Below are 23,408 nucleotides of genomic sequence, written 5' to 3' on the forward strand. Positions count from 1 at the left end.
AGCTCAGTAAGACTTCTGAACTACAGACTGAGATAATAAATTTGTCTTGTTTAAGCTGCTAAATTTGTGGTAATTTGTTATGGCAGCAATAGAAAAACTATAGTCGAGGCAATAATGCAAGCACTACTGATAACAGCTATTATTTATTGACTTCCTACCGACTGTCAAGCATTCTGCTAGCTGTTTTCCATACGTTATCTCTCATGTAAAGCACAATAATCGCACAAGGTGAGTTTATTACCCCCTTTTTATAGCCGTCAACGGAGGCCAAATAATTCAATTTGCACAAGGTCACATGCAAAACTATAATTTAATTCCAGGTCTCTGTGTCAGTCAAGGCTACACCATACCTTATAGGGGCCATGCAGCTGCTTGCCAGCATCACCGAGTTGAAAGCCATTCCTTGAAAGAAACGTAAGAGCCAGAACTAATATTTACTAAATATTATGATATGCCATATGCTGCTCATGGTACATTATAATGCTCCTCTGAGCTAATACCAATTAATTAATTAGTGATAAGTACTATTATTCCCAGCTTAAGGATGGGAAATTGAGTGTGAGAAAGGTTGGAATCATTTCCCTCCATGCTCATAGGAATGAGATTCGGGAACATGAAGTCAAAACTCCCAGGCCAGACTTGTTCCATGATGTCTCAGACCTGAATCTTGACTGTGAACTCCGTGCTGTCCTACAGGACCATCCTTGTGGCTTTATGCCAAGAAGAATGCCAATTCAGAACCCAGCAGGAAGCAAGTACAAATACTAAGTCTCCAGGAGCAGGTGGGCCCTGCCTCCTTGGTTCAGGCCTCTCACAGGGGCTGCCTCAATTTCCGGAAGGTCATACCCATGACAGCCAAGAGAGGTTGTAATTAAATAAAAGTAACGCTCTGAAGGTGGCAACATAGAGATCATTTCAATACCCTGCTTCATCTCCACCAATGCCACTGATTGCCACTTAACCTCAATTCCTTAAGAATTCTTATGTTTCCCCCATCAGCTCCAATTAGCATTCACCTGCCCTTGCCACACGATGGGGCCTTTTCACTTCCAAAAAAGTGAAGAAGTACAGGAGAATACCTTACCTCTGGGCTTCCCTTTTCTCCGGGCTGTTGGCCTTAGATTTTGGTGTGGCTGCCCCAGAGATCTGGGCACACCCACTGCCAGCCTACTGCAACACAAGCTGATGGCTGGTGTCTCCTGGGAGCAGCCCCTCCAGGCGGCTTCTTTCAGCGGCCCCTGCGGCTGTGAACGCCCCCTTTTCTGTCATCTCTGGGAAAACCCCTGTTATTTCCTCTGAGCTGAAAGCTCAAAGTCTCCTGTTGTTAGATCCCGGCCCCTGAGGGAAATGTATGAGTATTGCTAGCAAAGTGGCATTTCCTCCCTTTTCTGTGTCACTGTGTGCTCAAAAGACCATGTCCTAGACATGGAAATTCATAGCTTTGGAGGTAGTCGCAGACTTACTGTGAGGAACACCCCACCCCTACAACATCTGGAACCTTAACACTGGGGGTGTCTGGAGACCCAGGAGCAACCTGCTGTGGAAGAGCAGCCTCTACCTGCGGAGTGTGAGCAGAGCCAGCTGGGTAGGAGCCCGGGGTGGAGGTTTACAGTACAGGGAAAGCTCTGGCTTGGCTTTCTTAACCCAAAGACTGTGCAGCTAGGGCTGAGTGGGAATAAGCCGGACACAAGAAAAGCCACTGGTAGATTAGAAGGTGAGAAAAGAGTGCTCTGGTTTAGGAAATCACGTGCTGCTCCAGAAGAGGGAAAGAGAAAACAATACCTTTGGGACAGAGGGCGTCCAGGATGATGAGAGACCAAGCAACCATGTGAAAGGCACTAGTGAGGACTTTGAGAGGTGGGAGACTCTAGGGACAATGACATCACTTCCGCTCTCACGGGTGCCATCACCAGGAGTACCAGGCCTGCCCTGCATTGGCCCCAAGGACAGGAAGTAGTATAGTGGACGCAGAGACAGGGGAAGAAAAACCAATGGTCATCACTAATCAGAGCCTTAGTGGGTTATACTGGCGTCCCTGCCACCATTTAGATTTTGTGAACGTAAGCACAGGCAGGCAGCCATGACTGGTGGGGGCTCCTGGCCAACAGCAGGCAGGCACCTGGCCAGCCGCAGCAGTGTAAGCAAAAGGCTGGAAGCTGGTCATATAGTCCCAGCAGGGACACCAGGTCTGGGTTCAGGCCTCTGGGTTCTTGGAAGACTGAGGTAAGTAAGGCCTGGCTGCAGTCCTGAGGAGACTGGCACAGCCGGAATACCAAGGGAAGCTCTGGAACTCAGCCACAGTGGAGAGGTAGGGATTCCAGGGACCACACAGGTGGGAATGGGTTATAAACCAAGAGCCTGGTGTCTGAATCCAAGGGACAAAGTATGACTCTCAGCAAAGGCTCACACCAATGCTAATTCCCTTGCCTGCTGGTTCAGGCTCCCTCAGAGCAGGATTAAGAGTAGCCCCAAGACCTGGGGTATGATTACAGAGCTTGGAAAACAGGGACACTGAGTCAGCCAATGGTGCCAGTGCACTGTTCTAGGTGATGGAGGAGTTCTTGTTAAGTGCTGCTGCCACACAAGAGGGGCCTCTAGGCTGTGCCTTCCAAGAGCTCTCAACTCTGAAGCTCCTTGGGAGTCTCCTTCATGTCTGCATTATTCATTCATTCATTCAGAAGATATTTTGTGAGCACCTACTATATACTACATATTTATTGTCTTAAGTACTGGGGAAGCATCAGAGAATAAGGCAAAAAAGTTTCCTGCATAGGAGGATTCAGACAGGAGAAAGAAAAAAAACAGAACCAGATGTGAGATGTGATCTAGAAAAAGTTAGGCAAAGAATAGAAAATGTTGGGGACAGGGAAGGGCCAGAGAAGGGTCAGTGTGTGACTGTCCCCGCATAAATGAACTATGCTGCTATCCAGAGTGCTCTCGGCAGAGAGAAGAGCGTATACAAAGATTATATAAGGTAGAAACATGCTGGGCATGTTTGGGGAAAGGGAAGGTACTGGTGGGGCTGGGCTGGTGCTCTGTGAGCAGCAGAGAGGCTGTCAGAAATGAAAATGTAAACAAACAGGAGAGTGGCAAACTCTGGAGAGCCCCAGATGGTCATGGTGAGGACTAGTCCTTTGCTGGGACAAGAAGCCAGTGCAGGGCAAGGCAGAGACCCAACACGACCCAGTGTCTATTTAAAAACAGTTGCTCTTGCTGCCATTCTTTTAGATTGACAGGTGACATAAAGGACCATCAGGAAACAAGGGAGAAGTTTCTGTATCAGTGTGGGGAAGAGACAGTGGGGCTCAGAACAGGGAAGAGACACCCGAGCTGGCAGGAAGTTGTCAAGGTGTGATGGCTGAACTTGGGAAACTGAACCAACAGGACTGGGTGGGGTTGGAGGCTGATGGGATGAAGGATGGCCCCAAGGTTTGGAGCCCAAGTTCAAGTAGATATGACCAAGTGAGGGAGTAAGGTCTGTGAACATATCTGTGTGTGTGTGTGTGTGTGTGTGTGTGTGTGTGTGTGTGTGTGTGTGTGTGGTATTTATGCATGAGTGTTCAGGTGCATGCATCCACACACACTTTTTAGAGCCCAGAGGAGGACACTAGCGGTCACTGTCCTACCTCATCCCTGAGACAGGGTCCCTCATTGAACCAGAAACTTGGCTTTTTGGCTAGATGATCTCCCAGGATCCACCTGTCCTACAAGGCTGGGGTGATGGGTACATGTAACCATGCCAAGCTTTTTACCTGGATGTTGAGGATTTGAGCTCAACAAGTTCCCATGCTTACACAGGAAGTAGTCTTACCCACAGAGCCATCTCATTATCCCGAGTACTAGTATTAATGAGTGGAGGAGCAATCGGAAGAGCAGGCCAGAGGGTGACAATCAAGATTTCAACTGCAGACATGCCTCTTTCAAGTCTGTATTGTCACCCATGTGACAATGACAAGTATACGGTGGCATAAATAAGTTACAGAGTGGGCTCAGGGCTGGAGAGCAGACTAGAAGATTATCTTCCTATGAGTACAAAAGACCATCATGGCAATGGGGTGGATACAGAAGACACCCAAGGTCAAAGCTCTGAGAACAGAGCCATATTCAGAGATGAAAAAAAAAAAAAAATGGAGAGAAAGCCACTGAGTGGGCTCAGTAGGGAAGGGTGCTTGTCACCAAGCCTGACAACCAAGTTTGATTCCGAGTACTATCCATAGGCAAAGAGGGAAGAGAACACAGAATGGGCTTGAGTCAACAGATCTCTCACAGTGCTTCTGTAAAGGGACGGAGAAAACTCACTGGGCCATGGGTAGTTACAGAGGGGCAGGAGCCCAAGGAAGAGTTGCCATCTGGCTCAAACAACACTTGGAGGTACAAAAGACAGAGGTCATCTCCATAGGATGCTCCTGGGCTCCTGGTTGTGGATGGAATTCAAACAAGATTTGGGAAAATGTTTGTGGAAAGCAGGTAGGTAAGCATCGAGGAAGACAAGGCAGCGCTGTGTGAGCAGGTGAACATGAGCACAAGGCACCCTGGGAATTCCAGAAGTGAGAGCTCCCCAAACCAGGCGAGGGAGGGTCTCACCTCCCTACACAGAGTAAATGGAAAGCAGGAACGAGATCGGCTAGAGGAATGGAGAAGGGTGCTCCAGGGAGGGAGAGGTTAAGAGACAGGGCCCAGCCCAGGGGTGTTATGATCAGGAGAATCACTTTCTTAGCACTTGCAAGCCCCCGACGTTGTCCTCAGAGCTTGCTGAGTAGAAACTTGTCAGATTCTCATAAACACATGAAACTGGGTCTAGGATTCCATGTTGTGGAGGAGGAAATAGAGGCACTGGGAAGTTACATTCTTGTCCAAGAACAGATAACTCTGAAAGTGAAGGGCTCACAGTCACAACTAGGCAGTCTGGTTCCAGAACCCAAGCACTGAGCTAACCTCTACACTACCAAATAGCTCTAGAAGCTAATCTTAGAGATACCCATAACATAACTGACTCCACTTTCCCCTTGTTCTCCAGAAACCCACCACAGTGGAACTACCATATAAGGCACCTGGGTAAATCCAGGTGGAAGGGACTGAGAAAAGGGAAACACATGAGGGAGCCTTGTGTTGACTGCCCTAGAGGACTGACCAGTCCTGATATGACTTCACCACCTGCAACATAGGAAGACAGGAACATAACAGGCTGTGGCCAATCCTGAGATAGATGTGCAGAGCAAAGCACCTCGCATCTGAAGACGTCATGCCGGCAGACATTCTCAAGCATGGCCAAACACTAGACTCATCCATGACACCTCCAGAGGCCAGCACAGGAGTGCTAACTGCAGACTACAGGACTGGGCATGCCAGAACATGCAAAATTAAACCTGGATTAGCCTCGGTTCTCTCTGTAATTCTCATTATCGGGGTGGGCTAAATGGGTGCCATCAGCTCTGTCCATCAGGAGCTAACCAGCCACCAAGTGGGAGGAAACATACACCCACAAGAGGGGCTGGTGGGTAGCCTGTTAGCTTGCCTACAGCATCCTGACGTCCCATGCTCTCCAACAGCTCCCGTAAGCCCTGCAGGGAACGTGTGCCTGCTTATCCAGACTAATAAGAGCTAAGTGTGATCACGGTCTTGCCTGCAGCTGAGCCGCGAGGCTGTGAGTAGGATGTTCAGGTTCTGCTAATATAGATGAGTGCATCCCACCCACTCAGACTCACACACAAGCACTCGGCTGAGCTCTAGCAGCCGCTTCTCCCACCCACCACACTGGACACACCCAGAAAGGCTGGTCTATATCACAAAACACAAAGATCTGCTGACTATCGTGTCTTCCCAAGCAACTGAAGCCAAACAGGGTCATGGCTTTAATTAGGCAGATGGCTGTCTCAATTTACGCTCTTGTTAATGGTTATTAATGAAACAGAAGTGTCTTCCCATGTGAGTATGAGACTAAAGGCTAACTAAGCTGTCACACCCTAGGTGGCTAGGGGTCCTGGGGGTAACAGGTCCAGTCCTCACTTTGATGCTGAAATCTCCCGTCAGGCCTCTGTGGTCACCTGGTATGCCCATTCCATCTGCCAGATAGATGATTTTTTCAAAATGTGGAAACAACAATCTCTCTTCATAGTCTCCATAACTCCAAACCCCCTTTCCCACAAATACAATGTGCAAATGACTCGCTCTACATCCCAGGACTCCGAAAGCCATTCCATGGAGCTAGAGACAGGATTTTGAAATTCTGACAACATTCTTTCAGTACCATGCCACTTCCTGCTCAACCCAGTGGTGACCATCAAACCCACCTCGGCAGGCAGGCCTGGACCTTGTTTACATCGACTGAGGAGTGTATCATCACCCAGGGACAAAAAAAAAAAAAAAAAAAGAGAGCTCCAGGGAAGCCAGGGCATTCTAGCACAAATAAACATAGGCAGCCATACACCAAAGGGATACGGGAACCAACTTCATCATCTAGAATTCAGTTACAGAATCCGGGCCCCACTGCCTCACCTCTGATACCCTTGTAATGTGATCTTTGCCAACACCCACCCCCTCCAAAGACTCATAACAAATATGCTGAAAACAAACAGAGAAGCCTGGCTTACTAACAGTCACTGCAACAATTTGCCCACTCCTTTGTGAGGTCCAGACATCAGCATCCTGGCCTCTGGAAGCTTCTACTCTTGGCCACAAGGAGTGTGCTGCCAACAGGCTATCCCAGACTGTGACACCCTCAGATTTCCCACAGTTCACATCCTCTGGCTTTAATCACTTAGCTCCATAGGATCCTGGGCAAGTCACAAATCCTGAGAGTCTTGGGCTCTTCCTCACAGCATGTGCTCCCTTCTTCCTGTCTCATACAAGCCCAGTGAACACATCAGGTTCACTGCAATCCATGACACTGATGTCACCAAGAATTTCAGAGTTGTGCCATCTTGGTCAACGTGCCTTCACCCAAATGAACACAAAGCCAAGCTGGCTGCCAACTCCTGCCAGCCTCCCATGTCCACCCCAACATGCATTGGTCCAGAGTGGAGTACAGGGAGCCAGTCATCTGAATACACACATGCACAGTTTGGAGGCAAAACACTCATTTTCTGCATTAGCTACTTGCCTTGTTACTGTGACCACATAAATGACAGGAAGCAACTTAAGGAACAAAGAGTTTCTGTTGGCTCCCAGTTGAAGAGGGTACAGTCCATCATGGCAGCAAGAGTACAAAGCCATGGGTCACACTGCATCCACAGTCAGGAAACAAGAATGGACAGGAAGTGAGGCTTGGCTAAAAAAACCTCTAGGCCCTTGCTCAATGGCCCTCCCCCATGAGGCCCCACTTCCAAAACACTACCAGCTGTGAACCAAACATCTAGGGACATTCCACATTCAAACTATGACACTTTCTTAATTACTCTTAATTACATGTCTTGTAGACTACCTGCAAAATGGGATGCCACACTTGAACTCTGATTCATTCTGGGAGAAGGAGCAATGGAAAACTGAAATTTACCATAGATAATTCATGCAGCAGGTGGTGAGCAAGCCTCGTCCTGTAGGCCAGGCGCTGTGCTAGCCTCTGAGAGGAAATAAGACAGACACAGACTCCCTGGAAACGCCACCAAAAAAGAGACTGTGTCCTAGAAATGTCCCTGCATCCCTTCTCTAGGTGACCCACAAAGGAGAAGGTCATCAATTTCTATTTGTCACTCTTGTAAAAGACCGATTCATTGTCTAGCTAGTTGATCCAATTTGGAATAAAGATGAAACTGTGCACACTGATCAAAATTTCATAAACCAAATCATGTGGTAACACTTTGAGGGGAGCCCACTACTCAAAAACCTCCACTGGGAATCCTCTACAAAGCTAAGAAATCAATGGTAGACTTGAGTCTCGGTGGGTCCAAAAGATTTAATACACAGCCGATGAGATCAGAAACCAGGGGCTTTGTTTTTCCCACTTGTCTTCCCCAATTTTCCTATTAGCTTCATCTTTATAGCATTTGAATGCTCTAGGTTGGACATTCTCTGCCAAGGATTGGAGCTCATTGGAGAAAATCAACTAAGTAAAAAACTGTAGTTGTAAAGCGCTCGGGGGTCCTAGGAAGGCTGAGTGTCAAATAAAACTGAGCTCCCGCTGCTTCGCTGGAGAGGAAAGCCTTAAAAACAAGAGGTTTGATTGCTGCCTTAACCTGAGATGCGTCTAGTGCCACCCATGCTGAGCAAGACTTCCATCAGCACCAGGACCGAACCACTGAAGTCCTCCCGCTGGTTTCCTCGTCTGTCATCTAGCCCTTGGTAATTCATTGGGGGTAAAAATGCCAATGCAAAGCAAGAGACTGTACAACCATCATTATCCACATCTTTCAATATCTTTAAACCAGAAATAACACAATACATTCACTGGGACTGCTATGGTTACAGGAGATGCTGTTGTCCCCAAGGAAAGGATTTGCAGACAGAGCTATTTCAGCCGAAAGTGACAGAGGAGGAAGATGAAGAAGAGGAGGAGGAGGAGGAAGAGAAGCAAAAAACGGGGGGAGGAGGTGAAGGAGAAGGAGAGAAGGAGGAGGAAGAGCAGCTTTCCAAGCCCTGAGGATGGGAAGAAGAGCGCTCCCACGGAGTAAGGGCACAGGCGGAGTGTGGGTAAGTCTCCCCTCATACTTGAACAGTAGTGGGTAGCCCAGTGTGCCTACAGCACATCATGGAGAATAGCCAAGACAAGCTAGTGTTCATCCGTTAACAAGAACTTAGTAAGTACCCAATGCAGCCGAGATAAGGACATTGACTAACATTAGGGGACACAAAATGTCCCGTAGTACTAAAGTTGACTATGCTGCCCAGTGGCTAAAGGTCACCAAAAAAAGGAAAGCCACTAGGCTCTCCAGCCCACTACCTATAACCATATGACCCTGGCCACACCACTTCTGCAAAAATGAGTGGGTTGGATAATGGGTTATAGCAAGACCCAGCAGCCATGATCCCTTTAAGTCAGGGAGAGCTGCAGGGATGGGGGTGGTTTGGGGGCATTTATTTACTTGTGGCTCCCCAGTCGTCACTCAGAGGACCCAGAGGGACAGAAGCAAAATCAAAAACATTTTCGGGAGATAGATGACTGAAGGGGTCCAACACACAAGTGAGAGTTTGGGAAATTTATGCGGATAGCCTTATAGCCATAAATAAAACCCCTTTCTCTTACCCAAAACTTCATTCAGGGGGGTAAACAGCAGACACCGTAATAGACAATTTGGCTGTATCTCCCGCCCTGTGCCTCACTTGAATGAAAAACAGCCATCACGAGGCAGGGTAATGGGTTCAGCCACCTCTTTACAAACATCCATATTGTCACCAGCGACAAGTGTGGATGAGGATGGCGCTGACTGGACAATTTATTTCCTGTCCCTATAAATAGTCCTGCTCTGACAGCTATCTATTCTGAAGACTCAGGGGATATGGAGGGCTCTGGAGAAAGACCCAGAGAAGCTCACAGGTGATAGCAGTGACCCCTGAGAAGGTGAGGGGAACAGTGGTTCCTCCCTTTTCTGTGAACCTGTCAGAGACCTGGGAACCTCCGCACTGCCCCAGCCCACCCATGTGTCAGGCTGCCTGGTATGAAGCACAGCTACCCATATCTTCTTGACCTACTTCTCCTCCCAGCCCTGCCCTGCTCCATCTACTTCCCCTCCAGGGTCCATGTAATTAGCGCCTCCCCACCAGAAACCATCAGGGACTTTACAAGGCTTCTAACTCCAAGATAACCAAGGAGACAAGAAAATGGGTCCTGGTGTTGCTGTTTCTTTCTCTGTCTTCCTCTCTGTCTTCCTCTCTGTCTTCCTCTCTGTCTTCCTCTCTGTCTTTCTCTCTGTCTTCCTCTCTGTCTTCCTCTCTGTCTTTCTCTCTCTCTCTCTCTCTCTGTCTCTCTCTCTCTCTCTCTCTCTCTCTCTCTCTCTCTCTCTCTCTCTCTCAGCTTAGCTGTGTTTCCTGGCCTCTCTAGGAGATCAAACCCACTTTGACCTTGATTAATGGTGAGATCTGTGGCTAGAGATCAGCGAGAAGGAGACTGATATGAATCAAAACTGCGGGTTCAACAGACTCAGACAAGCATTGTTCAGTGTGGGTGGGGAGCCTGTGGGGACCCCTCAAAGCCCTCTTGCTAACCTAGCAACCAAGACAGAGATCTGTGGACTCCAATGTCTGCTTCCTCCCCCAAGAGAACCAATGCCCAGAGAGGAAAGGTGGGGGTGCGGGGGGGGGAGGGGGCTGTAATTCTGGCTCACTTCCTTTCTGCTTCCCATTAGTGACAAATGGAAATTGATGGGCTATGGCTTTATCTGCTCATTTGGTGGTGGTGGTGGGCACCTTGCAGCAAACGCTAGCTAACTGAAGGCATCGTATAAATTAAGCATCTTGGGGATATGAACTGTTTTGCATCGTCACTAAGCAGAATTAAATGAGGTTTTGTAGTTTCTATAGAAATGAATGAGGAAGCGGGAGGGAAGGTCTTGTTTTTAATGTCTTTTTTAAAGCAAGCAGAACAAGGAGTTGAGTGCAGGGTGAGGGGAGAATTAGATCACCTGTCCACATTTCAGATCTCTATCAGCAGCCACTGCATTCACGTGGAGAAATACGCCCGTGGGAGGACATGGAGCAGCTCGAGCAGCCACAGGCTCAACCTCCGGCAGGTGATGCCCGACCTGACTGTGGTCTGAGCTGTTGGCCTGTCTCTGGCCATGCCTGGGCCCCTTGACCATCACCAGAGTGCCAACTGCACTCCGGTGCTCTTAAGACCAGTCCTTGCTATGATGGAAAAGGCTCTCCCGCCCAGCATCAAGCCATTTTTATTCTATATTGGCCTCCAGCCTTTCAGTTCCACATGGAAGATCCAGGTCTTGCTAGGCATGGTGGCGCACCCCTTTAATCCTGGCACTTAGGAAGCAGAGCCAGGCAGATCTCTGTGAACTCAAGGCCAGCCTGGTCTATAGAGTGAGTTCTAGGCCAGACAGGGTTATATAGTGAGACATTCTCTCAAAGAAAGAAAGGAAGGAAGGAAGGAAGGAAGGAAGGAAGGAAGGAAGGAAGGAAGGAAGGAAGAAAAGGAAAAAGAAAAAAAGAAAAGACCTGTCAGGAACAAAGCAGCCACTCTGCTCTACCCACCTCCAGTCTGGGATGAAGGATTCATGGTTATCTGGCTGCTTAACGTATCCTGGAGAATGATCATCTAACCTAATACTGGAGGTCTTGCTCTCAGGAGGGTCTTCTGCAGGCCACAAGAATTTGGATGCCTCATTCCATACTGACCTATGTTAACATACACATGTTGACATCCCTAACCTCTGGTCCCCTCCCACCTGTCCTGACTCTAAGATTCCCTGTGCTGGACCATCTGATGTTGTACTGCTTCTTGCTGGAGTAGATGGTATCCTCATTCCTACCACCACGGCTGTGTCTCCAGATCTCAAGGTCTATGGTGCCTTGGCTTCCAGTGGTCTAGGCTTACTTGCCTGTTGCAGAAAAGAAGGCATAGCATTTCCCAGGGCTTGCCTGCCCAGAGTAGAGGTACCAATGGTGTAAGTGATAGCCCTGCTTGTCTACACCTAGAAGGGCATGCCCACAGCAACAAGGACAAAGAAGAGGCTGAAATAGCCCTGTCATCCCTCTCAGAGCCAGGCCATGTCTAGTAGATACCAACTCAAGGCCCTTCCAAGCAGGCTGGGCAGGAATCACCAAGCAGACATCAGACACCATCCAAATTGCCAAAGACGATTTTAACATCCATTTCTAGTGTCTTCATGGACTAATCAAAAGAAAGAGGCAACTGCTTATCTCCAGTCCTGGATTTGGAAGACCCATGGCCATTTTCACGCTCCTTAATCACTAACAGCTACCCCTTCACATGCAGACTGAATCTGTCATGAATTACACCAAGGAGTAGGCAGCATTTTATTCTAGGCACAGACGGAGCCTGGCAGGAAGAACAGATGGGAGCCACTAGCCTGTTGCCCCCTCACCACATCCACATCTGTGTCCACCTCTGTCTTTACCACCTGCACGTCTGTCACAGCCACACTTAGGGAGGTCAGAGAAGCATCCCACAGAGCCTGTGAAGTATAAAGGTATTTCCTCTGTGTACACTTAGGGTAACAACGAGACTGCCACCCAGAGGCAGACTGTACTTACCGATCCTCAGGGAGTGTGGGCTACAGGCGACCATCACGAGCCATGCAGGAAGCAGCACCAAAGGCGCGGAGACACGGGGCATCTTCTATAACTCCTCATGGAGCCCTCTGCTGGTCTGGGCATGACATAACGCTGTGAGGGAGTGGAGGAAGCGTGTGAGTCCTACACAGGCTAGGCAGCCACCTGGTCCATCCCAGTGACAGAGGTTCCAGAGAGCACCCAAAAACCTCAGTGGGGAGAGCTGACAATCCCTCCAGAACTTCCAGCAGTACCCATGAGAAAGCTGCAGGCAAAGCCCTGGAACTGGGCCTTTGACTCCCCTCCTGTACTCATTGGGGTTCAAAGAAGGCCCTTGATGAACATAGGGCAGGCTGCTCTAACAGGTTGCAGGACCCATGGTACCTCACTTTCAAAATCTCTGGTTAAGAATCAAGGCCTTCAGTTTGTCTTAAGGAACAGAAGCCATGGGTACACAGAAGAGAAGGCATGAGGAGGGTTATTCTCAAGCACATGGGATGGGTCCAAGTACAGCTCTCCCACCTGCCACCTGTGTGGTCTTCACAAGGCTTCTCTTTGTCTCAGCGCTTCCCTGATTGCATAAGTGGTGTTAATTCCCTCTTGGTGGAGCTGGTCTGAAGACCAAGATAACACAGGGGAAGCTACCTTATGTAAGGCTTGCCCTAAATGAAGGACTACATGCACGTCAGTTCCTACATGGCTGGGTCAGGAGACATCTCTTCCCAGCAAGGAGATGACAGAGGTACATATCCCTGCCCAACATACACTTTCTGCACCTGCGTCTTCCAGATGCTAACTAAGCTCTTCTCACATCCTTCCTCCACCTCCTCACCTACCTGATATCAAAATTGGAGCTGTCAATGGGGCTGCGCCTCCCCAAGGCAGCAGGACCACTAATCCTCCCATGACCTCTCCATTACTCTAAGAGTCAGTGTCTGTAGCAAACCAGTTTTGCCTCACAACTGAGATGAAAGTGGGGGCCCTGAGCACCTGTATGTTTAATCCTGGATGCTCCAGGGTAGGAGAAAAGTATTAAAATGTTTTCTCCTCCCATCCCGTAGATAATCAAGAGAAAGCCAGTCAAAAGCCTTGAACAGACTCTTCACTAACTAATATCATCAATGGCCTATGCACATTTGAAAAGATGCTCAGATCCTCTGGCATCAAGGAAGCACATTTTAAGCAACAGCATTTACAAACTGTCAGCAAGAACATGGAGCAACTAGGTTTCTCACACACCGTGAGGGAACATAAATCATGGCAGTGCTTTGGAGAACTGGTCTACCGGAGCTTTACAAAAATACGCATTAACCAGCAACTCCACTCCTTGATAATTCTCCAATAGATATGCAGGTGTGCTCCCAAAAGACATGCCCTAGAATGTTCACAGTGGCATTCTTTGTATTTGCCCAAACTGCAAGCTGTCCAGGTGTCCAGCAGCAGAAGGGGAAAATATACTGTATCTTCATACAACACAGTGTGATAAAGGCATGGACATGAATAATCAATTACTACAAGTGACAGCACAAGGATTGACATTAACACAACTCTGAGAAAAAGATATCAGACACAAAACTTCACACAGCATGACTCTAAAGTGTGAAAACAAACAAAAGTGGTATGCAATCAAAAGTTCAGTCAGTGAAAAAATGTCACCAAATGATGGGTTAGAAGCAAGGAACACCTTTAAGCTTCTCTGTGGTTTGAAATTGATACTGCCAGAAAACAGCTTCTCAGTGAGGTGAGTAACTGAGGGATACATTAGTGTTCAACACTGGACACACAGAGACTGGGAGAGACCCAGAGCCAATGACTATCAAACCAGAGGACAAGAAAATGCACATATCATAGACTAGAGAAATAACTCAGCCAATAAGCTGCGTGCTGTGTAAGCATGAGGACCTGAGTTTGATAACCAGAAATCACACACACAAAAAGACAGATGCATGCTTGTAATCCTAGTATGGAGAAAGTTGAGACATGCAGATCCCTGAGACTAGCTGTCCAGTCTGTCTAGCCCACTCAGCAAGCCTCAGGACAGTGACAGATTCTGGTTCAAAATGCAGGGTGGACAACACCTGAGGAATGATACCTAAGCTTGCCCCCAGCCTCCACACACATGTGCACATACATGCACTTTCACACTCATGAACACTCATGCACACACAAGAGGACAGAAAGGGAAACTGAGCCCACAGATCATTGTAACAGAGAAATAAAGGGAGAAACACCATGAAGATACAGGCAGGAAGAAAGGCCGTCTGGATTTAGCTGTTCTTGGGGCTGCCAGGTGTGCTGGCTCTTCAGCAATGCTCTGCCTGCCTCACCACAGAAGGCTGGTGCAGTAAATGGAGAACCATATTGAGAAGGTTGCAGCCCACCAAGCTTCTGCCTGGCGAAGCCGAATGTCTACATTTTCTTTTTCCCTAGAACTCACAGCAATTATTACCACACTTCCCAGCCATTGTCTACCTTGCAGCCCAGAGTGGTCCAGTAGAATGCTAGTGAAGCCAGCTCATTGAAAAAAATATTAACAGTAGGATTTGGGTCAGAGATACAAAAATAAGTGGAGTTTCTTTTTCCTTAAGACTGGGGAATCCCAGCAGGCAGCCAAAGAGGGTCAGAAAACTAAGTGGGTATACACAACTACATTTAGACACGGGACCTTGAGAAAACACAGACTTTGCGCTCCACTGTATCCCATCAATGCAATACACTTGGTTATCCCGACATCCTTCGGGGGGCATCCTTCATGGAGACCCCAGTGGAGCTCAGCACCAACCTGGCCTTAGAAATGTTTTGAAATAGTGTACTTGGGATAAACTTGGACCGAGGAATTGGCTTCCATGTTACTTTGTACTACCACGCAGAGAAACAAAACTACTCCCACCAGTTTGGTCCCAAACCACTCCCATAGAATAACCCCAGAAAAGGAAGGGCAACTAACCCCAGTCTCTGCAAGAAACACACAGCTGGAGAAGACACAGGAAGAGGAGCAAACAGGCTGAGGAAGTGAGTTCCCAGCCATCCTTGCCCACATCAACGCCCCAGCAGAGACAATACTTATTTCAATATTTTTATTGAGGCTCATTTTTTTTCTGACTTGTTCATATACATACATTTCTCCTCCTTTTCCTCTGTATTTTCAATTATTTGGAACAGGGATTAATTGCTCTTTCTCTCCCTCTCCTTCTAGTGGTCAACTTTATTCACTTTCTACTTTTTGCCTGTTTTCTCCTTTCAGTTTTTGAATGCTCTGACTTTTTTGCCTTCATCTTTTCCTTCATCTTTTCTCCTAGGTATACCTTTCCTAACATGGGTTAAATTTGTTCTGACTGTATCATTTCTACCACCACCATTCCTGTTGCTGTAGTCAAGGTTGAGGGCTGTGGGTGTGGAGCTTTATATTCTTTCTACCTGGTTCACTGCTACTCGATGCTTTTTGTCTCCCCTCCTTCACCGGCTGGGAGTCAAGCACAGCAGTAGATGCTCTGCTGCTGCTGAGCTACATATGCAGCCCTGCTAAAGAGTCTGGGCACCTTGCTCTATACCCAACCCAGCCCTGCTATAACCTCAGTGAATACATCAATACCACAAATAGGGGATATAAAAATATCCATCTGAAGACCAGGATCCAAGTAGGCACAGGTGCAGTCCATAAAAACAGCAGAGATAAACAACAACAAAGTGTGGATAATGTATCTGTGAAGGGCTACAGTGTGTGTCATCCCACATCCTTTCAGGCTGGACATTAGTGACCAGAGCAGAGGAGTGATGACAGAGGACATACCTCACATACTCTGCTGTCTACAATACATCTGCCTAACTACACTAGAAGTGCCCCACCCTTGTGAGACCTACAGAGAAAGCACAAGCTATAGGCTTTGACAGCATATGTACCATGTCAAAAGAGACTAACCCCCCCCCCAAAAAAAAAAAAACAACAGGGAAGCTATGGTACAAAACCCATTTCACAATAATCTGCTACCAAAGGATACATCATCAAGAGATCATTTTCCTTAAAGAGACTCGCATATAAAAGTATAATAGTTAGCCAGGCATGGTGGCACATGCCTTTAATCCCAGCTCTCAGGAGGCAGAGGCAGGTAGATCTCTGTGAGTTCGAGGCCAGCCTAGTCTACAGAGCGAGTTCCAGGATAGCTATGGCTGTTACTCAGAGAAACCCTGTCTCAAAAAAAGTATAAGCTATCCATCCCAAAATATACTCAAGTCTCAACACAGAAATAAGAGATATATGAAAATAAGACAGCAAAACTCCCCCAAAGCTCATAATTTTATAGCAACCAACTCCAAAGATAATGAATAAGACAAAATACTAGAATGAAGGATTTTATAAAATGACTTTTTAAATACCAATGAGTTCTAAGAAAATACATAAAAAATAATTGGACCAATTAAGGAAAGCAGTAAACAATATAAATCAGAAGTTCAAAAAACAGTTTTTTTAAAAGAATTAAACAGAAATCATGGATATGAAAATCCCATTAAGTTAAATTAAAAAACCCAATGGAAAACCAAACTAAAAGACTAAACCAATTAAAAGTGAGATTTTTCAGGGGCTGGAGACAAGACTGAAAAATTAGTATACTTAGAAAATAACAATTTTTAAAATGTAAGAAATTATGAACAGAACATACAAAACTCTTGGGACATAACTGAAAGACCACATTTATATGATTTTGATGTAAAAGTTGGTACTGAGATATAAACTAAGGATATAAAATCTACTCAGTGAAATGATATAAAAAAAAATTTCCCAAGTTTTGGGAAAGATGCAGACCTACAGGAACAGGAAGCATTCAGAAGCCGAAACAAACAGGACCAGAAGAGAGGTTCCACATATTACAGTTAAAAAGCCAAGATTACAGAAGAAAAAGAATATTTAAAGTTGTTAGACAGAAATGCTAACTCATTCTAAAGGTAAACCTATTAGAATAACTCAGATTTCTCAACAGAAACTCTAAAGTCAGGAACAAATGGAATTATTTATTTCAACTATGGAAGAAAACCCCATCAGTCTAGACTATAAAGCCATCACATTAAAACTTCATAATTAAACAAATATAAAGACTCTCTAAGAGAAACAAAATCTAAAGGAATCCATGACACAAAACCAGCACTGCAGAGGATAGTAGAGGAAGACAAACACAATCCCGAAAGCACAGGAAAGAATAAATCTCCAGAACAGTAAATTAGCAAAAGAGAATTAGAAAAGAATCACACATCAGGAAAAAAACAATAAAGTGATAGGAATGAAACTGTTTCTGTTCGATTAGAATTCCAGTGTAAATGATCTTAGCTCTCCCATTAAATGGCATGGACTAACTAATTAGGTAAGAAATAAAGACCCAACTGCATGCTGCCTGCAAGAAACACACCTCACTGCCAAAGACATACACAGACTGAAAGGAAAGGGGTGACAAGTGATATTCCAGGCAAATGGAATCCAGAAGCAAACAGAAGAAGTGATGTTTATACACAACAAAAGATACCTCCAAAACTCAAGGAGATCAAAACAAAAACAAACACATACTACATATTGGTAAAGAGAACAAATATGTCAAGAGGATGTAATAACTATAAATATATGGGCACTAAGCATCAGAACCTCCTGTTTTATAAAACAAACACAGGTGGACAGGAAAGACCGAATATAAGAATAGTGGATAACTTCAGTACCCCCTTGTTCATCAATAACTATGTCATGCAACTCCCCCCAAAACCAATGAGGAAACTTCAGAGTTATCTATAGACCAAATAGATGTAACAGATACCTACAGAACATTACATCCCAAACTGCAGATTATGTATTCCTTTCAGCAGCTCATACAGCTCTCTCATATATCTCATAACAGAGATAATATTTTAGGTTGCAAAACAAGTCTCGACAAATACCAAAAAAGAAAGAATAGCTTGTAACTTTTTCTTATAATAATGGAATAAAACTGAACCAACAGCAAGAGAAACTAAAACTCTATAAACATATGGAAGTTGAGAAATTTACAAAAGAGAAAGAAATCCAAAATTAATAGACTCTAAGACAACAAAGAATGAGTAACAAAATATACCACTGAAATATGGAGGGTTAATTAGGAATTAATTAAAAAATTTATACCCCAATAAACTGAGAAATCTAGAAAAAAAATCTATATAATTTTCAGACACAAAAGAACTTCCAAAATTGAATCAAAAAGATATAAAAATCCTAAGTGCAATAATAACAAGGAATAAGATTGATACATTAATAAAAAGGTATCCAGACAAAGAAAAACCTAGTACCAGGCAATTCACTGTAAGATACATAAAACAATGGAATAAAAGATCCAGAAATAAACACAAGCAGCTATAGTCATTGATCTTTGACAAAATTGATAAAGGCCAGTGCTGGAGGAAAGACAGCCTCCTTAACACAGGAACCTCAGAAATCTTCAGAGCCACTAGAAACTAGATCTCTCTCTCTCTCTCACCCTGAACCAAAACCAACCTGAAATTAATTAAAGACCTTAATAGAAGACCTGAGACTCTCAAAGAACTAAAAACAGAAAAAACACTTCAAAATGTAAGAATAGGCAGGCTTTCTGAATAGGATTTCAATGGCTCAAGAAATTGTAGTAAGAATTGACAAACAGGACTGTATCAAACTAAAAAGATTCTGCATAGAAGAAGAAACAATCTATAGTAAAGGTGCAGCTTACATAATAGGAGAAAGTCTTTGCCACCTATTCACCCAACAGAAAATTAATATACAAAGGACTCCAAAAAAAAAAAAAAATGAACGCTCAAAGGACACACCATCCAGTCAATAAATGGGCAATTGAACTGAGGAGACACTTCTTAAAAGGTATAAATAGCCAATAAATACACGGCGAAAGGTTCAACGTTTTTAGCCATTAAATGTAAATCAAAACTACACTGAGATTCCATCTCATGCCAGTCAGAAGAGTTACCATCAAGTAAGAAAAAAAGCAATAAATAATGGCAAAGATGCAGGGGAAAGGGAAATCCTTATGTGTTGTTGGTATAAATGTAAATTAGCAAGTACAGGCAGTGTGGAAATCAGTATGGAGGACCTTAAAAAACAAAATCTACTGTATCATCTAGCAATGTGACTTCTGGGTGTATACCTGAAGGAAATGAAATTAGCATACACTGGAGAGACTGCATACCTGGGGTCCTGGCTGCACTATTGACAATAGCCAATGGGATGGCTATTCTTGATTGTCAACTTGACTATATCTGGAATGAACTACAACCCAGAAATGGAGGGCACACCTGTTGAGAGATTTTCTGCTTGGTTTGAAGTGGGTGAACTCCTAGTTTGGGCCTTTAATCTGGACCTTAAGGCTGTAAGACACATGCCTTTAATTCGGATCTTGAGGTGGGAAGATACCTTTAATATATGTCTCTCTGTGACACTAGAGAACCCTGACTAATGAAGCCAAGTTAGATAATTGGCCTAGTTGTCTGCCAGAAGATGAATGGATAAAGGAAATGTGGCATACATACATACAACTGAATATTAGTCATCAATAAAGAAAAAGATAATGTCATCTGAAAGAGAATGAATAGAGCTGAAGAGCATGATGTTAATGGAAATAAGGCAAACTGAGAAACACAAGTGTCGTGTTTTCTGCCATATGTGTGGTCTAGAAGTAAAAGATGATGTGGAAATTGAGGAGGGAACTATGTGGGAAGAGAAATGGAATCAGGGGAAGGAGAGGAAACGATAACAGAGGAGGAGAAGTGGAGGAGAAACTGTGGTGGTAAGCAAAATAAGTGAAAAAATTACTAATTCAATAAAATAAATTTTTTTAAAAAGAAAGGATGACAGGAAGGGACTATGCTCCAAGTAGGTTATGTACAGGTATGAAACCCATTATTTTATAAGATTAACAACCACTTAGAACTCTGCTCAGGGTAGACACTGACCCAGGGACTTCTGCAGAGCAGAAGATCTGTTTCTTACTCTGGATGCTAGTTACACAGGTCAGGGCCCTTGTGTACTTTTCCTTAGGCATGTTAAGCTTTAGAAGTTTTCTGTGTTTCATGATACCCTACATTTGAATGTACACTCACTCTTCCCATCATACCTTGCAGCTTCCCCTGCACATGTTCCCCAGGTAGGTAGGGGTGTGTGTGTGTGTGTGTGTGTGTGTGTGTGTGTGTGTGTGTGTGTGTGTGTGTGTGTGTTTTCTCCTCTCTGCACATCCCCAGAATTATGTCCTCCCCTGTGAGCCAGCATGGCAGCCTGTGGTGACTCAGAGGCAGCACTTTCCTCTCTGGCTGATGCTTGTCCTTAAGTCTCCAGCTGGGATCACTGTGAGCCTCTTAAGAGCAAGGACTGTCCCCAGCTTTCTGTGGTGTCCCCAGAGCCTCCTTACAAACAGTGGATGCATGGTGTCTATTTGTTCAATGAGCATCAGGCCTCAAACAGTCCCCTGCTGCAGGGAGGCGGAGGACGATATGGGAGGGAACAGAGGAGTAAAGGAAAATGATAACAAACCAGGCCCAGAATCTGTCCTTTCCTTCTTGATGTGGTTGGTATTTTCCTCCCTGCTGTGACAAAATACTTACTACAAGTAACTTAAAAGGAGGATTTGTTTTGGCTCGTAGTTGGAGAGGAGAAGTCATGGCAGAGTTCTCAGTGGCTGGGGCTCCCCATATCCCAGCTGTGAGGCAGCAGAGAACTCAGGCTAAAAGCAGGGCCAGGCTGGAACCCATGAACTGCACTCCCCAGTAACCCACTTCCTCCAGCTAAGCTCCACCTCCTGAAGATTCTAAACCTCCCTCAACAGCACCACCACCCAGGTACCAAATGCTCAAACACACAAGCCAGTGGGAACATTTGGTAAGCAGATCAGAGCACTGGGAGCTGGTGCAAAGACAGATTAAAGCCAACCTGGTCTCAAGAGAAGCCTGGCACTCTTTTTTTTTTTTTAACTTTATTTTTATTTATTCTTTGTGTCTTTCACATTATGCCTCTCAATCCCACCCATCTCCTCCCCCTAATTTAAGAGAAAAAGGGAATAAAAGGAGGCGTTCTGAGCCTGGGTAGTTTCAGGGTTGGTCAGATCACCAGCTATCTACCCTGTCTTCACCACCAGGGTGAGCTCTCCAGCATTGCCCTGGGTAATTCACCCCTTGCAGTGATGAACAAGGGGTGGGGCCAGTTCTCCCACTTTCATGTCCTCAGAGTCAGTTCTCCCACACCTATACCTTCAGGGCCAGCTCTACTGTGTTGCCCAGTGAGGTGCAGGGGCCACTCTCCTGAGTGCTGCCGCTGATGAGGAAGGAGCAGGGACAGCTCTCCTGTTCTTAGGACCTCAGGGTCAGCTTCTCCACCTTCCTCAGGCATTGATGAGTAATGAAGATAGCTCTCCCATGCTCACAACATCAGGACTGGCTCACCCACACCTCCACCAACAGGGTCAACTCTATGGTGCTGCCCAGGTGAGATGTAGAGTATCCTTTCCCAAGTGCTGCAACTGTTAAGGGGGAGCCCTCATCTACCACAGGTGGCAGGGTCCAGGGGCAAAAGGGCATCTTTCTCTCACCCTCATCACCACATGGCAGATGGGGGGAGGTTGACCAGCTATCCCATTCTCACAGTCTTAGGGGTATCTCACCAGCTGTAAACAGGGTCATCTATTCTGCTGCCTAGGCGAGGCGCAGGGCTTGCTTTCCTGGGCTGGCACTCTTACTTATTATGAGAGTGCTGATTTTTTTGGTGATTGACTCTCTCCACGCTAAAGTGCAAGCACATCTAAGACAGGGTTGTGTCTGTACACCTAGGACTAAAGATGGGGATGCTCAACCTGCTTTCAGGAGCCTCTTTTAGTAAACTTAGCAGGAGAGGAGGCTTCTGATTTTTTGGGGGGAGGGGGCAATGCTAGAAACACTAGGATATCGGCTTCCCTAGCACTGAATCAAATATTTTAATCTAAATGCTAGCTTTTAAAGGCTGCATGCCAGTGTAAGGCCAACACCTCAGTCTTTTATGGTCTTTACAGAGGAACTGGAAGCTCCAGCTTGCTGATCTCCCAAGCTATCAGCTAAAATGGAGGAGGAGGTGGAGTCAGAGGCCTGCCAGCCTGGGCTCTGTGTGACCTTGAGCACGCAATTCAGTATTCTTGGGTGTCACCTCCTCATCTGTTACAGAGCTTGTTTGGCAGATGGACTCTCTCAAGACCTGGGGCGGGGGGGGGGGGTTCTGCAAACCACTGAGCCTCCCATTCATGCCACAGATGGTCCTTTGCATTTTTGTACAGCCTGGGAAACAATCTCTCACCACTGGGTCTAGGGTTAAGGGCTCCCAGGACCTTAGAAATCATTGATCTGAAAGGCAGTCTCTATAGTTTCAGCCAGGCTTTGGAGCCAGGCACAACAAAAGTCACACCTGCATGAACCGAGTGTAATTCTGTCATCAAATAAAATGCACAGGGTTAATCTGACACCTACTTAGCCGTCTATATGATAATTACCATGCCAGGTGCTGATTAGGCATAAACGGGAGGCATTGATGCAAATGGTTGTATTTAGTATTGCTTTGATACAGTATAACTGGATTTTTACAGTTCCTTGCTTTTTGACAGTTCATTTATCCACTCGACAATATTTATGGAGGCTGTAATACATGCCAAGCATTGTTCTAGAACTTGGGATACAGTCACACTTGCAAGGCCAAGGGATCAGAAGCAGGCCTTTGCGGAGCATTGGGGGCACTCTTCTGAACACCCTGGTTGGCCATGTCAGTCTTAAGGTCAGTGGGAGAGCCACAACCAAAGGAGGCTGGAGCTGGCCCTGACCTTCAGAAATGGACACTGTTGAAACCAGAGCCTGTGGTTTCATCCACTGAAAACCCAGGAAAAGCAGTGCCTACCTCGGGGACGACGAGAACCAGAAAAGCAGGGAACGACTCGGACTTTTCCACCTGTGTCCCCAGTGCCTGGCACAGGCTGGCACATAGTAGGTACTCACACGGTGTCTGTTGAAATAATGAAAGAACACAAGAGTAAGTTCAGAAGTGAGGTAAGCTGTCAAGCACTTAACATGTTGGCTACGGATTCACCATCTTATTTTTGCCCCAACCCAAGCTCCCTGTCTGTGGCCCTTCACCTGCTCTGACCTAGCTCACAGGTGCCAGTCATCACACTGCTCTATGGTGGCCTCTCACTCCCAAGCCCGTAGAGCACTGTGGTAGGAGCTGGCGCTTC

General features: G+C 45.9%; 1 protein-coding gene across 1 annotated transcript in view; it reads right to left on the reverse strand.

Moving 5' to 3' along the window:
* The window catches only part of Grik4 (glutamate ionotropic receptor kainate type subunit 4), a 305,772-nt gene extending 282,587 nt beyond the window's left edge, over positions 1-23,185 (reverse strand). Inside the window, exons 1-2 of the mRNA XM_036193270.1 lie at positions 23,075-23,185; positions 12,157-12,288 (exon numbers count right to left, since the gene is read on the reverse strand). Coding sequence (XP_036049163.1) covers positions 12,157-12,238 — 82 coding nt within the window. The 5' untranslated portion in view covers positions 12,239-12,288; positions 23,075-23,185. The remainder of the gene's footprint in view (positions 1-12,156; positions 12,289-23,074) is intronic.
* Positions 23,186-23,408: the final 223 nt, after the last annotated feature.

The sequence above is a fragment of the Onychomys torridus genome, chromosome 7 (assembly GCF_903995425.1).
Source record: "Onychomys torridus chromosome 7, mOncTor1.1, whole genome shotgun sequence".
Lineage (NCBI taxonomy): Eukaryota > Metazoa > Chordata > Mammalia > Rodentia > Cricetidae > Onychomys > Onychomys torridus.